We start from the raw sequence: 16,998 nt of genomic DNA on the forward strand, positions 1-16,998 counted from the left end.
ACATCTGTTCACAACACACTGCCCAAACAAAGCTATAAATCAGCTTACAGAAGAGTTTGACTTCAAAAAAGCGCCAGGGACTAAACACTCACCCATTCTGCTGACGCTCCCGGCCGCCTCTGTAACCGAGCTCTCACCGATCGACACTGCCTTTCTCCGACTCACGGCGTACGTCACATTTCTTGCGTAGTCTCCCTTGACAACCACTGCAGCTACGGCGGTGGCGTATCTTTGGTGAATAGCGCCGGCACAAATCTCGCGATAATTTATGCAAGCCACAAGTGTGGGGGGGATTTGTATTCAAATACGGGTAGGTGTTTTTAAACAAGTTTTTGGAAGATTTGGCGAGCTTTATTTTTTAAGTGAATTAAAAATTATAATAAAAAAACTGCAAATTAAAGTAAGATAAATCAAAACAAACAATATAATTCTAATTGACACAAGAAATGAGGCGGTGATAATGAAGAATGTTTCAAAAAATACCTAAATATTAGTAAATACAAGTGTATACATAAACAATAATGTACAATTTAAAGATACGATATATATATAGGATGCTGTTCCATACTTGAAGGGCCTCTGTTTCTTTATCTTTTATTTCTAATAATGTAAAAATGCTTTAAATTCCGATTTTTATTGATGGACCGACTGAAAACACACATTTGTCTCCCATTCCGTTGATTTTATTGCCTTGATGATTTTCTGTAATGGAGGAAGCAGTGAGAAGAGAGAAACAATGCTGCCACTTGCTGGCTATAGAGTATAGCACCTTGACACCTTGTTAACAGTGTTGGGTAGATTAGTTACGAATTATAGTACATTACTGATTACAAATTGCATGACTAAAACTATAGTTAGAAACATCATCTGGATTGCACATATTTAGTAATATAGTTTTTGATTACTTTTAGATTATTTTTAATCTTATAAACTTGCATGGGATTGTTTATGGAATGCAGATTACATCATGATTACTACAAAGCACGGTTTCTTAATATGAAACACTAAACACTATAGTTCTATTCAACTTAATATTATAAATTCTAATATATACAAATGTACTTTTAATGCCAGCCAGCATCAGTTAATGTTGCATAATGGTTCATTCTGAACAAACCCCATAACTAATAAACACTAGGATGCTTAAATATAATAAAATCATTCTAAATGAAATCAAAATTCAATATGAAGTTCAGTTATGTGTTGCTACAAAGTTCGTTGCAAGTATTTCACATTAAAACAGGACCAGTGTAGTCTTCTTGGCTCAATTTATATTTTATGACAGCTTTCAAAGATCGTTGAAGTTTTATTGCACGTTTACATATTTGCTTATATTGTATCCTGGAAAAGAAAGATTTAACACAAGAAGCTAAACAAGTTCATTTATTGCTTTATAGGTACAAGATCCAGATTTTCAGACCTAAACCATATATAGAAAACAAGGCACTATTGAATTATACATGCATAGATTATTACACAAATATTGTGTTGATCTCAAGCTTCTCCAACATTTCTGCTCAGTGCTTTGGCCAGCTTGGTCTCTCTTCAAAACCACTGCACAGAAGAAATAAAACAGCGATGTTAAATAACATGACTCATGATTGTGGTTATCATTGACCGAACTTTAATTCGTTGACAATCGAATAAATCCAATGCACTTGCTTTGCTTTATAATGATTCTCAGCTCCTGCTTGTGTCATGAGATCACCAACGTTCTTCTCCAGGTCATCTATGCGTGTTCCCATCTCATCCAGTTCAGGCATTAAGGAAAACCCTCAGTTCTTTGTGTAGCAGAGAGGTTATACTGTATAATGCTATGCGTTTCTATCACCACTATCAATGCCTAAATTAATCTACTGTCGTGAGGTGGTACAAGTAGGAGCTCTCAGAAAAGTCCCATCTTTTTACACATTGAAACCTCAAAGCTGCAGTATTTTCGATAGGGTGTGAATGCACCTTTAGTTCCAACCCTGCTTCAACACACATAGTTCTCAAATAACCCTGAAGGACTTGATTAGCTGGATCAGGTGTGTTTAATTGGGGTTAAAGCTAAGCTCTGCAGGGCTGTGGTCCTCCAGGAACTGAGTTTGACACCCATCAAGATCAATAAAACTAAATGTCTAATGTTAGAATGACTCGAGCACTGTTCAAAAGTTTGGGGTTGGTGTGATTTTTAAGGTTTTTAGCTGCATTTATTTGGTTTTAAAGTACAGTACAAAACAGTAATTGTGAAATATAACAATTTGAAAGAACTTTCTCTTGTAATATATTTTAAAATGTGATTTTATTCCTGTGATGTACAGCTGCATTTTCAGAAATCGTTCTGATTTGCTGAACATTTCTGATTATTATTTCTTATTTTTAAAACAGTTGTGCTGCTTAATATTTTCGTGGAAACCATTATACATTTTAATTGTCTTTAAAAGTAGAAATGTCTACTAACAAGTGTTGTGGTCTCACCATGATTATAAGAGTGGTACTGAGTGATTTTCATATTTACATGGTACTCAAAGGTACGTAAAGAACACCATGGCATTTGCTCACAAGTGTGTGATATTGGCATTGTATTGTGTTTGAAAAATGATTTTACTGTTGTAGCAATTCAAATACATTTGAATAAAAATCTTATGCTAGTGCTATAGTAAAAAAAATCTTTAATCTAAGCATGCCGAGCTTCTACAATTTGAGATTTTGCATCTGAAAAGATATTTTTGGAGATGATTTGCTCAGATAAGTTCTGAAACCTGCTCTGGAGCTGTTGCATTGTCGTCTCCATCTGTTTGAAGAAATGAATTGAACAGATTTGTCAAACTTTAAAACAGTAGGCTATCCCGCAAATGCAATTATACAATCTATCTTCACTGTCGAATTAAAAAGCTCACCTACCATTGCAGTCAGCTCTTTAGCTGCTTTTGACTCGGATCCTGCCATAAGGTTTGTTTGGGTTGGTTTATGTTGGGTTAGTTGATAGTTCTCAGCTCTAGGCAACGTTAAAACAGCACGTGTGCTTCAATCTCTGAGATATTTGATCATATCTATACATCAGAATAAAAGGATACTGTAACTTTTCCACTCTCTTTCATTGTTTACTCATAAAAACTTCCTCTTTCGTGTGTAGAGGGCATACATGTGTCCACATTTAACCCTTTAGTCACTTAGCTAAACGATATTAATGTGATTTCCAGTGCCCTGGAGGATAAATCTTTCGAATTACAGATTGCTAATAATAGCTATTTCATTTTGATACCATGCATTATGTATCATGAAGTTTGCATGTAGCTTCATCTGGATTTCGAGGGGATTAAACGACAATAAAAGTATGTCACACATATGAAACATTTTGAGGTCACGTCTGAGTCTATTATGTAAATTTAAATGTGATCCCCACATTTAAAAAATGCCTAAATACAGGGTTTTATCGATGACAAATGGTTGTATATTTAGTTTTCTTTCAAACGCGCGTCAAGGAACGCGACTGGCGACGGGACCGCGCGTGTCATGAATATGTAATGAGCGGATTGTGACGTATGTAACACGGAAGTACTGTTTTGAGCTGTAGCAGTAGCAGAGAGGATCACAGTGGCTTTAAAATGTTTTACAGCACTCTGCTTTTCTTTGCACGGAGAAGATACACGTCATCTTATATGGACCCACGCTGAGGATCTGTTCCCCTCGATTTAGCAAGTACTTCTTCGCTGGAAATAGGAATCTCTTGAATGAATTAGATCTATTGAATCAGTGGATGTTGACTGGGACAATGAAAGTACACTTACTGCTGTTTTTCCGAGTATTAAATATCCAGTAATCGTCAAGAAATGGTATTTTATAATGTAAACAGAACAGAAAAATCGTAATTATTTATGTTTCGTGACATTAGTGGGCTAGTCATTGCATTGAGTTGATTTTAATTGTAAGAGACAGCAGCTGCATCTCTCAGAGATGGATGAAGTGGTTATGGATCAGATCATGTATGCTGTTTATCAAGCGGTGTCTTGGATCGCATCTGTTGCCATCATATTTGGAGGGGTGGTGCCATACATCCCTCAGTACAGGGACATCCGCAGGACCCAGAATGCAGAGGGGTTCTCCACATATGTGTGTCTGGTGCTGCTGGTGGCCAACATACTGAGAATACTCTTTAGGTGAGTTATTATATCTCATCCTTCATGTCTGGAGACACCATATCTGACTACAGGACAGCTACATGAGGAAACACATGGCACGTCATCCACTGATCTGCCATAATCCACTTTAATGTGTATTTATAAAGAGGCATTTATAAGACAGCAGTCTTTAAAACATGTCATACTGGATCGTGTGTGTGTGTGTGTGTGTGTGATATATCTTCAGTGTTTCTTCTTCATATGTCTTCAAACTCTTCATATCACATTTAAGTTTCCAATGATTTGGGTTTCCACAGAAATAGAAATCTTGAGAATCTTTAAATTGACATTTACAGGCCTGAAAAATGGAATAATATAATATAAAAATAACAAATTAAATGTAAAATATAGTATTTCACTGTGAACTTTGAACAGTTGTTCCATTTAGCCATATATTTACATATATGTAAATAAACACACAAACAAGCACACACAAACACACACACACACACACACACACACACAAATATATTTATATATGTTTATTTTCCTGAAAGATATTTAATTTAATGAAGGATACCTAAATTATTTGGATTAATCAAATATCTTTCAGATATTACATAACTAAAAATGCAGTGGCTAAATGGGAGAACTGCTCAAAATATATAATAATAATAATAAAACTGAAGTGTATAAATTTCAAGGCCTGGTGGTGTCAAATGGAAATCTCTGTAAAATGATTGTTTACAGTCATACCACAATTTCAGTTCGAAGCTTGCTGATTTGCATAAACGAAGGGGAAAAAAGCTGCTTAGCTCTTGGTGAAATTAGATAGTCTAGAACAAGACAAGAAATGCAGTCTGAAGAGAAATGTCCAGTGTGTGATGAAAGTGTATTGGTCAGAAGATCATGTAATAATATTTGGTGCTTTTCTCTGAACTGTGTGTGTTGTTGTTTTTCAGGTTTGGACGTTACTTTGAGACTCCGCTGCTTTGGCAGAGTATAATCATGATCATGACGATGTTAATCATGCTGAACCTGTGCACCAGCGTCCGCATGGCCACTGAACTCAGCACCAAACGCCGCTCCTTCTCAGGTGCCAAACTCTCTTCAGTGTGTGTGTGTGTGTGTGTGTGGAGCAGCACACGGATGTTGTTTCAGCACTCACAGCTTTTTTTATTCCCACATCAATGAATCAATTATGGGTTTCTTAATTTTTTTTCCTATGTGTCTTTCTTTAAAGTTTTATGAAATTCTCTTTCTCAGTCCGTTGGTTTAAGGCCTATTGAATTCAGTCACATGATCGGGGGCTTTCTTTGAGGTTGCCTCTGAGGAGGATGTACTTTGATCGGCTGGCTGCTTGGTCAACATCAGTCTCAGGTTTATTTACACTGGGGGTGTGTGACAAACTTAACAGAAGATTCATTTGTTCCCTCTAGCCGAGTTTGGAATGTAATATGTATGTATTAAGTGCTGTGTTAAGTATGTCATAGTTTTAATTTTCCAAACTAAGTGTACATACTGCTGAAGTGCTATGCTTATCTGGAAGCACTCCTTGGACACATTTGTCAAGGCTCATAGTCTCCCACTCTTCTGTTTGCACAGGACATCCTGTTTGAACGGTGTCTATCCTTTGGTGTGAAGTCATAGCCATGTCTGTCTTTATGGGTCGACTGTTGTCTTTAGATCTTGTCACTGATGTAAAGACAACAGCGTGACAGCCAGAGACTTCACATACAAACTCTCCCGCTTCTCGACAGATGGAGCACGTTTAAAAGTAGCAGATGAATCAAGAAACGGCTGTAAAATGAAGCCACGTCTTAAGGTTGTCATGTTCTCATTTTGAACTGACCTCTGAATTGACAGACGTCTGTCAAAGTTGCCAAGGCTGCATTTATTTGACCCCCAAAAATACAGTAAAAAATAATATTGTGAAATATTATTTGAGTTTAGAAGAACTGTTTTCCTTTTGGATGTATTGTAAAATGTAATTTATTCCTTTGATGCAAAGCTGAATTTTCAGCATCGTTCCTCCAGGCTTAAGTGTCACATGATCCAAGAAACATTATCATCGGTTGAAAACAGCTTTGCTTTATATTTTTGAGGGAAACGTCTCATTCAGAAGACTGAGTATGATTTATAATTAAAATGGTCATAAAAAATCAGCTGAGCGATTTCTGAAGGACCATGCACAATGGCATTTTTAAATGTGTTGAAATAGAAAAGTTATTTAAAATTGTAGTAATATTTTACAACATTACTTGTTTTACTGTAATGGATAAAAGCAGCCTTGGTAAGTATAAGACACTTCTTTCAATAAAATGTTCAATGATAAATATGATTTGATTTCAAACGCTTGACTTGTAGTTCATCTTGGATCATAATATTTCAACCCAAACTCCAGTGAAAAATGAAACTAATTATCATGAAAATAATGATACACTGCCACACATCACAATGGTCTTAATAATATGTTGTTGTCTTTTTCTTGTTCTTTTGGTTTTAGGTAGAAATATGACTTGTTTTCATGAGTTTCATCCCTTCAGGGCTTTTTGTGTCCTGGAGAAGATGGAGCGATGCAATCTATTTTCTCTCTCTCTCTCTCCCAGTTCTTATTTTGTGTTTATTTGTCTTATTTGTCTGAAGCAACAGACAGTAAGGATGAAGATATCAAAGTTCCTAAGAGGCTCTTTCTGGGTATGTACTGATGTGTTGCCCACAAAACACCAGTCTGGTATTATAGATGTTTTCCCCTTCCCATCATCCTCCACTCATTTCCTCCCAGTATGACCTGGACAGAAGCGTACGCTCCTCTAATCCACTCATTAACCTCCATTAACCCTGAAGTTTCACTTGCATGTATCTATAACACACATAAGTGTATAAGAATGAATGCATGTGTTGTTAGTGAGTGATAGAGGCAGTTTTGCATGTATTCTGTTGATTTGGATGCTGAAATTGCAGTGTTGCATGCAAACAGATGAACATGAATTGCTATTTAACTGATATCAGTTTGTGTATGGCTCACTTGAACTAATCCGACAAAGCATTTTTGAAATAATTCAGTTTTCATGGTTTTAACAGCTCATTTGACTGGTTGTCATATCGCTGCTTTGTGATTTAACCCTGTAACTCTCAGAAGAGCGTCATGTGGCTTTGGCTGCTGATAACATTTGCATTGTCACGTGATTCACGACACAGGCATGTTTCACTGTACTGAAGCTCTTGGCACCCTGCTCTACACGAACAGCAGGTGGCGATACTGGTTTATTCCTGAGATCTGATCTTGTACAGTCGGATTGATGCACTCTGCAGCTTTCTGGTGACTTTTTGCACATGTGCACCGATTTTATTTTTACTGGCCCTTCAAGACACTGAACCTCAGGTTTCTCCAGCAGGGATTTCCCTGTAATAAGTGTACTGCAGATCAGTACTAAATCTAATTCCTCTATTAGTGTGCCCATAAATATACAGCTACATATAATTGTTTTTAATTTTAGTTTTTATTTTATTTCAGTTTTGTTTGCCAAGCAACTTTTCCATTCATTGTTTTTTGCTCTCTCTCTCTCTCCCTCACGCTCCTCATTAGAAGTGTGTTCAGATCTCAGGCTGAGAGGTGTTTGCTAATTGCTGCTTTGCTCGTAAGCGCATTGATCCAGTGGAAACGAATAATGAAGGTGTGCTCCGATCCATCCAGAGGTCAAAGTTCAAGCAGGAACGGACAGTTTAGTTGTTGAGAGCAGGTCTGATATGATATCCGAGCACTCGATAAGTCCGAGTTTTTATCGCAGTGCTGTCAGTGCTTTCAGATCGCAATTTCTCTGTCCATATCTGTAAACCTGGTGCTGTCCGTCGTTCAGGTTTGAAGCAGGTGAACGTCTGTAATCCAGTCTGGTCTTTTTTCTCGTGGTCGTGCAGTAATGGACATAAATGTAATGGACGCTGGCCCTTCCTCTCACAGTCTCGCTCTGCTACGTTCTCTCTACTGTAGACTTCAGTTAGCATCCAGTCGCTACTATCAGAGAACCGGGTGTTTCAACTAAACATGTTTTCTCTTAAACTTCCCAAAAACAGCTCAGTCTGTCTGACTGTATATTAGGGATGTAGTGATTAACTGCGAGATTCAAATATGTGACGATTCAAACCAGTTGAGATGCTAAACAAATCGTGATTTAATTAGGGGTAGGAGTTTATATGAATGTATGTCTGAGGAGAATTTACGGTCTTTAGATGGTATTTTTTCTTTTCATCTTGGCTCTGTATAAAGCATATTAAAGTTCATAAGTGCAGCGCTGCTTTGTTAACAGCAGAAACTGAGGAAATGCTTGAAGCTCCACCTGAATCTGTGTCTCGTTCAGCTCGTCTGCTGTTTCTGTTTCATGCTGATATTTTTTATGTATAGTTTCACAAAACTGAAGCCAAACCATTCTGTTTTTGCTTCAAATTTCGAGATCGAATTTATATTAAAAACTGCTCATGCAGCATCTTTGTTTGGATCATGATTAAAATGCACTGGTTGCCTCTAATGTTAAATGGAAAAAACACTTATTTTACTTATTTTGTTTATATGAATTAGAGAGAGATTAATTTGATTAGTTTTACTTATTTATTTGATTTGGGAGTATGATTTAAAGTTTCAAGTTCGTTTTGTTAAATACATCTACACTTTATTTAAATTTTGTCATTTAGCAGACGCTTTCTTCCAAAGTGATTTACAAATGAGGAAACAGAAGCAATCAAAACCAACAACAGAGCAATGATATGCTAGTGCTATATTAGTATACTGTTATAGTGTTATATTTCAGTTTCACAAAGAAATATGGAGCATTTTGTCCAAGCAATAATAAAAGGACGCATTTATAATTTGTCTTAAATGGTGAATCGAATCATGAAATCAAATTTGTGAATTGAATCGTGAGTTGACTGAATGCTTACATCCCTACTAATTATATATATATATATATATATATATATATATATATATACTCACTCACCTAAAGGATTATTAGAAGCACTAATAATAATAATAATAATGCTGTGTTTGACCCCCTTTCACCTTCAGAACTGCTTTAATTCTACGTGGCATTGATTCAACAAGGAGCTGAAAGCATTCTTTAGAAATGTTGGCCCATACTGATAGGAGAGCATCTTGCAGTTGATGGGGATTTGTGGGATGCACATCCAGGGCACGAAGCTCCCGTTCCACCACATCCCAGAGATGCTCTGTCTATTGTGTTGAGATCTGGTGACTGTGGGGCTATTTTAGTTCAGTGAACTCATTGTCATGTTCAAGAAACCAATTTGAAATGATTCAAGCTTTGTGACATGGTGCATTATCCTGCTGGAAGTAGCCATCAGAGGATGGGTATATGGTGGTCATAAAGGGATGGACATGGTCAGAAACAATGCTCAGGTAGGCCGTGGCATTTAAACAATGCCTAACTGACACTAAGGGGCCTAAAGTGTGCCAAGAAAACACCCCCCACACCATTACACCACCACCAGCAGCCTGAACAGTGGTAACAAGGCATGATGGATCCATGTTCTCATTCTGTTTACACCAAATTCTGACTTACTTAGCTTGTAAAAAGAGACTAAAATATGGGTGTTTAGTTGCACTTGGTTGGCCAGCTTGCCCTGAAGTCCTGCTTCAACAGTGGAAGGAGTGTCCCCAGCGCTCTCCTCTGTTTGTGGTGTAGTATCTGTGTTGTGCAGTTGTGCTTGTGCCTGTGAGCTGAAAAACAGGACCAGCTTGGTGGGGTTGCTGTTTAAAAGCCGTGGCAGCCTGTTCCCACACACTGCTACGATACGCACATACACAGCAGGGTATAGCAGTGCCTCGACACTCAATACACACCGTACAGTGTGACACACGCTCAACTGACGCTTTGATCCGGCCCTTTCCACACGCACAGCCTCCAGCTCCACACAGCCTTTTACCTGAGCCCTCTGCACACAAACACACACACACACATATACAGGATCTGTGCACGTGTGTGTGTGTGTGTGTGCATGGCTTTTCTTCCACTGCATTCAGAGAATATTATTATTGTATTACACCAACAACTGGCGAAACACACATACACACACTCACACTTTTTTCTTTCTTTCTTTCTTTTTGAAAATCCATTAAAAAGCAATTCATACATCCATTGACTTGAATACAACCCTCCTATGAAGAAGAAAGATGCAGAGCATCATGACTGTGTGTCAAGGTCAATAAATCTCTTAAAATATTAGATAATTTGACATTTTTATGATAAGGCAAACTTAGTTCATGTTGTAAAATTATGTCAGTGATACTTTTGTATTTTAACTCCCCCAAAATTGAGCATTTATGACATAAAAATACATGATTATAATACTTGATGAATGCATGATATTGGTATTGTTAAAATACTGATATTAGTTCAGGCAAAGCCTGATTATTTCATATCATCATAAGTGATGTTGTCGGGTTGTAAAATGTCATGTGGTTAAATTCCTCTAAAACATAATGCTATTAAAATAAGAAATTCATGATGTAACCAAATAAAAACGTTCGTAGTATGGGAAGAAGGAGGCGGGAACCGGCAAACATTCAAATCAAACATTAAAAATAAAATAAACACAAAATAGATCACTCATCACACATGATATTTGTAAACATTTCTGAAATTTAGTTCAAATTATAAATGTAATTTTACTCACTTGTAAAATTTCATGTGGTTTGACTCCTAAAAAAACATGATGAATAGTTGATGAAATAGTAATACATATTTGTAAAAAAAAATATATATATATATTTAATTAAGGTAAAATTACTTCACAAACTTATGTCATGTTTGGTTTTTAAAATGTCATGGTTCAAGTCCTTAAAAATGTAACAATAAATTGTAATAAAATACTGTTTTTAGTTAAAGCCATGTGGCTTGTTTTCCCAAAAGTGTAATGATATTTATGAAATATTAATACATTATTTCTATTTATATATATTTTTTTAAAGTGATATTTGTTCAGGTAAAGTTAGTTGACAGAGTAAAAAGTCATATGGATCAACCCCTCAAAAACATATTTTTAAGAAATAATTTATGAAATTTCAAGATAATTGTAAAAACCATTAATGCAAATTATATACTCTTATGTTGTTTGTTTGTTGTATTTCTCCCCTTGTCTCCATAAAAAACTTTATATTTCTGAAATCGTAATACCGTACATGATATTTGTAAAAATATGCTGATATTAGTTCAGGCAAAGTTAGTTCACAGTATAAATTGTGATGTTTTCCTGTAAAATGTCATGTGGTTTGACTCTATAATGTAATTATGTTTATAAAAGAAAGACACAATCATGATATTTGTTAAAAAAGAAATCTGAAATTAGTTCAGGCAGTTCAAATTATAATATGTCACATTTCAGTTGTAAAACATTATGTGGTTCAACTCTTCAATAATTCATGATATTTGTAATGTATTTGTAAGTTAATACATACATAAATACAATGAAACGCTGATAGTTCATTTAAAGTTGATTGAAGTTATGTTGTTTGGTGGTAAAATGTCAAGGCAAGGTAAGTTTATTTACATAGCATATTTCATACACAGTGGTAATTTAAAGTGCTTTACATAAAAAATGAATGTAAATACCGTAATTCCTCAAATAAAAGCCGGGGCCTTTATTTACCTGAACTGCAGAAGGTAACAGGCTTTTATTTGAAGCAGGCTTTTATTAGAGGCAGAATCTCTGCTTCACACTGAATCACACATGCGCAGTATCATCCGCTCCTCGGTTCATGAATCGGACGCGTCCGACAGAAACCGTCCTCGTTTCAGTGTACTGGTGATCCGAAAACCCATGCAACCGGTTCTTGACTCGAGAACGAGAAACCCTCCGGCAGTGGGCCTGTACGTTCATCCCTAGCCCTTTATTTAAGACCCGCCTTTTTTGTCTGAGTTGACCCCGGCCACTATAAGAGGCCCGGCGTTTATTTGACTACTGGTTTTTATTTGAGGAATTACAGTAATCATAAAAATAATCACAACAATATAAACAAAGAATAAATATTTACAACTATTAAAAAAAATTTAGTGATAAAATGTCATGAGGTTTGACTCCCAAAATTAAAAAAAAAATTAGAAGAAACAATAATTCCAAATATTTATAAAAATAAACTTTTTACTTCATGCCAACTTGCAGTAACAGACATTTCTATTACATACCGCAAGCTTGTTAGAAATCAGAATAGAGTTTAAATCTTACCACTTCGATCCAGTCTGTTCCCAATGGATAAAATCAAGTTTCTATTCAACTTCAGCTTTCCAGGTTCTTATTGAATATCCCACAGTATTTCACTTGAAAGTGAAATTGACAGCATCTGCTGGTGTCTGATTAATTGCTGGTTGGCGCCTGGCCTGTGCTGGTGTCTGATTGGCTGGTGTTTGGCGTCTGGCCTGTGCTGGTGTCTGATTGACTCCTGGTTGGCGTCTGGCCTATACTGGTGTCTGATTGGCTGCTGGTTGGCGTCTTGCCTGTGCTGGTGTCTGATTGGCTCCTGGTTGGCGACTGGCTGCGCTGGTGTCTGATTGGCTCCTGGTTGGTGTCTGGCCTGTGGTGGTGTCTGATTGGCTCCTGGTTGGTGTCTGGCCTGTGCTGGTGTCTGATTGGCTCCTGGTTGGCGTCTGGTGTGTGTTGGTGTCTGATTGGCTGCTGGTTGGTGTCTGGCATGTGCGGTGTCTGATTGGCTCCTGGTTGGCGTCTGGCCTGTGCGGTGTCTGATTGGCTCCTGGTTGGCGTCTGGTGTGTTCTGGTATCTGATTGGCTCCTGGTTGGCGTCTGGCCTGTGTTGGTGTCTGATTGGCTCCTGGTTGGCGTCTGGTGTGTGTTGGTGTCTGACTGGCTCCTGGTTGGTGTCTGGTGTGTTCTGGTATCTGATTGGCTCCTGGTTGGCGTCTGGTGTGTGTTGTTGTCTGATTTAGTCTGATGTGTGCTCGTGTCTGATTGGCTGCTGTTTGGCATCTGGTGTCTGATTGGCTGCTGGTTGGCGTCTGGCCTGTGCTGGTGTCTGATTGGCTCCTGGTTGGTGTCTGGCCTGTGCTGGTGTCTGATTGGCTCCTGGTTGGTGTCTGGCCTGTGCTGGTGTCTGATTGGCTCCTGGTTGGCGTCTGGTGTGTGTTGGTGTCTGATTGGCTGCTGGTTGGTGTCTGGCCTGTGCGGTGTCTGATTGGCTCCTGGTTGGCGTCTGGCCTGTGCGGTGTCTGATTGGCTCCTGGTTGGCGTCTGGTGTGTTCTGGTATCTGATTGGCTCCTGGTTGGCGTCTGGCCTGTGTTGGTGTCTGATTGGCTCCTGGTTGGCGTCTGGTGTGTGTTGGTGTCTGACTGGCTCCTGGTTGGTGTCTGGTGTGTTCTGGTATCTGATTGGCTCCTGGTTGGCGTCTGGTGTGTGTTGTTGTCTGATTTAGTCTGATGTGTGCTCGTGTCTGATTGGCTGCTGTTTGGCATCTGGTGTCTGATTGGCTGCTGGTTGGCGTCTGCGAGTGCTGGTGTTTGATTGGCTGCTGATTGGCGTCTGCGAGTGCTGGTATCTCTAGTATCATGGCCCTCCAGTTGCATCACAGCCAAGCTGTAGGTGTTGCTGGTTTCTTCCAGGTTGCTGCTGTAATCAGTGTTTTCCAGACGATCCTGTTCCCTTCAGCGATGCCTGCCACATGGAAAGCTATTAACAGACACATAATTCTTACATACACAAGTACTGTATAGTCAACTACGGGCGAGAGACAGTGATGCTCTCTTTATATTAAGGCATTGAACTGGAGAAGGTGTAGCATGACAGTCTTGATACAGACACAGAGCACTTGGCACAATTTGAAGGAGATCTATAAATATCCTACCAAAGGCTTCTCTTTGAGCAGCTTCCTGTGAAAGGACAGCATGAGACTGTGTGCGGTTTTCTTTTCGGCAGGTTTCCCTCCAGAGTGTGAATAATCCATAAAAGAGACAAGATGTAGTAGGACATCAATACATAAAAATATTGATTCAAAGCATTGCAAAGAATGTAGCAGCTGAGGAAGTGTGACGTTTTTACATCATGCATAACTGAAATGAGAGAACTTGACCCCATTTGTTTTCTAAATAAACTGTCCTGATCTTAGTGTGCGCAACTGATCAGTGCGCTTTATTCCAAAGACAAATTATGTTCAATACATAATACACAAAAATCTTTCTTTTTTTTTAACTGATATCACACATACTTTACAGAAAAAATAATTCTAATTAAAAACCAAGTAGTATAATAGTAGTTTTTAAATTGAAATAATTAAAAGGAAAAATTTAATTAAATGTGTAATTATTTGTTTTAATTAATTTAATAATTCAACTTAATTTAAATACATTAAATAGTTTTTATTAATTGAATTTATTTAAAATAAAGTAAAATTTTATTAAATAAAAATACTTTTATAATTTTTTATTAAATACAATTTTATTTTATTTATTTTACTTGAAAGGCCTCCCAAAAACCCCAATTGTGTCTTTCAACCCAACCCTGTCTTCCATTGTTCAACAAACAGGTTTGGCCAGTAGTTGACTATTTAGCCGTTCATACAAAGCAGTATTTTTCTCTTCAGTATACTTGTGAATTCCTCTTAGTTCTCTGCATATAAAACTGGAGAAGGAGGAAGTGCAGATACACGAGAAGGTATTTAAAAAAATTAAAGATGCATTTTATGGACCGTTATGTTGACACTATAGTTACTGATAACATCATTCATCTCCCATATTTGAAACACTGACTGAATCCTAAGCAGTCTTCCTATTAAAATATCACAGAAGTAATTTTCTTGAGATTTCTCTTTTCTGTTGGAAAATGTTTTCTGCTCTTTCATAATCTTTCTTTCAAGCTAGAATATGTTCTGTTGCACACAGACTTCCCTCACTCCTGTGTTCTCCATCACGAAGCAGACAAAAGCACAGTAATTGATCTGATTGTAAAATGTCATCTGAAATGCCACTGTCATTAAATATCAATAATTCAATAAATCCATTTGAAAAGTCATAAACCGGCCCTGGTTCTCCTCCGATGGTGCAGATTAGATAGCAGTCTGCCAGGCTTGAATCAACGGCTCTCATATTGTCAAACTGATTTCTCCAGAGCAATAACATTTTACCACTCAGACAATAGCTGGTTATCACCGTTTTATTCAGTCAAAAATAAAGACTATTTATTTTAGTACCATTAGGTTTTTTTTTCTATATAATTTTCATGACAATTAAGCACATAAAATAAAATATAATAAAATTAAATAAAATGTAAATAAATGAAATGAAATGAAATAAAATAATAGTGATTTTTTTTAACTTTATGGTAATATTTGTTGTATTGCCTTTTATGCAAAATTTAATAGAAAATAACCATGGCATGGTAATTAATAACAACAGTGTCATCATTGATAATAATGATAAACTACACACACACACACACACACACATAATATACATACATTAAAGGTACAATTTGTAAGATATTTGCAGTAAAATTTCCAAAAACCACTAGGATAGTGTTATATATTTTGTCCGGCTGATTACTAATAATATTTCTAATGTTTTCAACTACTTGTAAATCATGAGAAAATTCCCAATCTAAACAGTGACACGGGGCAGTGCAGTCGGCTGTCAATGACATTAGTTACCCTTTGTTACCGCCCAAACTGACGTAGAAACGACATGACAACAGTGTCGTGGACAAATGCAGAAGTAGTGTCTAGCGTCCAGCAAACCACTAGCTTGCTTCAAGCAGTTCCTTATTTACTTCTTCTTGTTTTATGGTGGATTGTGTTACTTATTTATGGAACATAATCACTGTTTACCATCTGCCGATGGTTCTGTCGGCAATGACAGATCCCTTAAACGTAAGCGTACGGCCAACCAAATGACCCAAGAAGAGTTTAGGACAAGAAGAGAAAAAGAGCGAGGATTAATATCGGTGTTGCATTTCCTAGATGGAGAGAGCTTCGCGACAAACTTCAACTAGAAAGAGATGTCGATTTCGCTTGGGTTTTACTCGACAGGCGAGTTGTTTTGATTCGTATCTTTACAGAAAATTTATGCTATTATAACGATCAACAAGATTAGTATCATGGGGCATACACGCTAAACGCGGGGCATCGTGTCTCTAGACCCCTGCAAGGACGTGTCTTATCCATAGTCTGATCGCGTCTTTGCATTGACTTTGTATGTAATCTACTCGTGCAAATTGTTGAACTCGCGTTTATTATGAATTGAGTTGTAAACCTTCCATTACTCGGGTCTAATTCAATATAATAAAATTATGACATCAAAAACAACATTTATAAAACTTTACCTCATCCGTTAAATCCATGATTTATCTTTCCGTCTGATTGATGGCTGTCAGCGGTTGGGTAGAAAACAACAAATCCCATCATTCCACGCTCCTTCTTAGCATCATCAAACCACACAATTGTTATTGTTTTGGTAGTGCGCCCTCTAGCGGCAGGTCCTACAACCTGTACCTTTAAGTAAATTAAGTAGATTTTTGCATTAACAATTACAGTTCTCAAAAGGAATCTAAATTCATTATGAGAGCTAATTTATATATATATATATATATATATATATGTAATTTACTTTTTTACATAGACATGAACATGATGTAATTTCACAAGATTCATTGTAAAGCAAAAACTTAAGAAAAATGTGCATGTCTCTTCATATGGTTAAACCTAATATCTTTCTCTCAAGGCAAGTGGAAACTTTCTCAAACTCAGACTGAAAAAAAATCATAATCCTGACATGCCTCATAAATCCTTTTCAAAATTGAATGTGCCATTTCTTTCACTTTTTACGCAGATCAGATTTGCTGCTTCTGTTACCCATAATGCACATTTAGACAGGGAAAGCGTTG

At 37.2% G+C, this 16,998-nt stretch overlaps 3 protein-coding genes across 7 annotated transcripts in view; 1 reads left to right on the top strand and 2 right to left on the bottom strand.

Moving 5' to 3' along the window:
• LOC113068267 (septin-7) overlaps window positions 1-198 on the bottom strand; it is a 43,158-nt gene extending 42,960 nt beyond the window's left edge. For 2 of the 3 annotated variants that reach the window (XM_026240934.1, XM_026240933.1), the window contains exon 1: window positions 93-190. In XM_026240934.1, coding sequence (XP_026096719.1) covers window positions 93-96 — 4 coding nt within the window. In that variant the 5' untranslated portion in view covers window positions 97-190. Of the gene's footprint in view, window positions 1-92 lie in introns of all 3 variants that reach the window. The other variant, XM_026240935.1, reaches the window with a different exon arrangement.
• Window positions 199-1,292: 1,094 nt separating this feature from the next.
• hsbp1l1 (heat shock factor binding protein 1 like 1) lies at window positions 1,293-3,133 on the bottom strand. Its single transcript, XM_026240878.1, has 4 exons — window positions 2,887-3,133; window positions 2,710-2,776; window positions 1,663-1,753; window positions 1,293-1,554 (listed from the first exon to the last, which is right to left on the bottom strand). The coding sequence occupies exons 1-4, from the start codon at window positions 2,929-2,931 to the stop codon at window positions 1,518-1,520; spliced, it is 240 nt and encodes a 79-aa protein (XP_026096663.1). The 5' UTR covers window positions 2,932-3,133; the 3' UTR covers window positions 1,293-1,517.
• Window positions 3,134-3,523: 390 nt separating this feature from the next.
• The window catches only part of LOC113068268 (PQ-loop repeat-containing protein 1), a 32,510-nt gene continuing 19,035 nt past the window's right edge, over window positions 3,524-16,998 (top strand). The window contains exons 1-3 of one of the 3 annotated variants that reach the window (XM_026240937.1): window positions 3,524-4,142; window positions 5,066-5,199; window positions 6,756-6,800. In XM_026240937.1, the coding sequence (XP_026096722.1) occupies window positions 3,940-4,142; window positions 5,066-5,199; window positions 6,756-6,800 (382 nt within the window). In that variant the 5' untranslated portion in view covers window positions 3,524-3,939. Of the gene's footprint in view, window positions 4,143-5,065; window positions 5,200-6,749; window positions 6,801-16,998 lie in introns of all 3 variants that reach the window. The other 2 variants (XM_026240936.1, XM_026240938.1) reach the window with 2 other exon arrangements.

The sequence above is a fragment of the Carassius auratus genome, linkage group LG44F (assembly GCF_003368295.1).
Source record: "Carassius auratus strain Wakin linkage group LG44F, ASM336829v1, whole genome shotgun sequence".
Lineage (NCBI taxonomy): Eukaryota > Metazoa > Chordata > Actinopteri > Cypriniformes > Cyprinidae > Carassius > Carassius auratus.

Bases quoted from the DNA above. Each gene is read 5' to 3' on its own strand.
- hsbp1l1 (XM_026240878.1), bottom strand. From the start codon at position 2,931: ATGGCAGGATCCGAGTCAAAAGCAGCTAAAGAGCTGACTGCAATG. The intron at 2,777-2,886 runs GTAGGTGAGCTT...TTCTTCAAACAG, and splicing joins CTAAAGAGCTGACTGCAATG to ATGGAGACGACAATGCAACA. The intron at 1,754-2,709 runs ATATCTTTTCAG...TAATGCCTGAAC, and splicing joins TGAGCAAATCATCTCCAAAA to TGGATGAGATGGGAACACGC.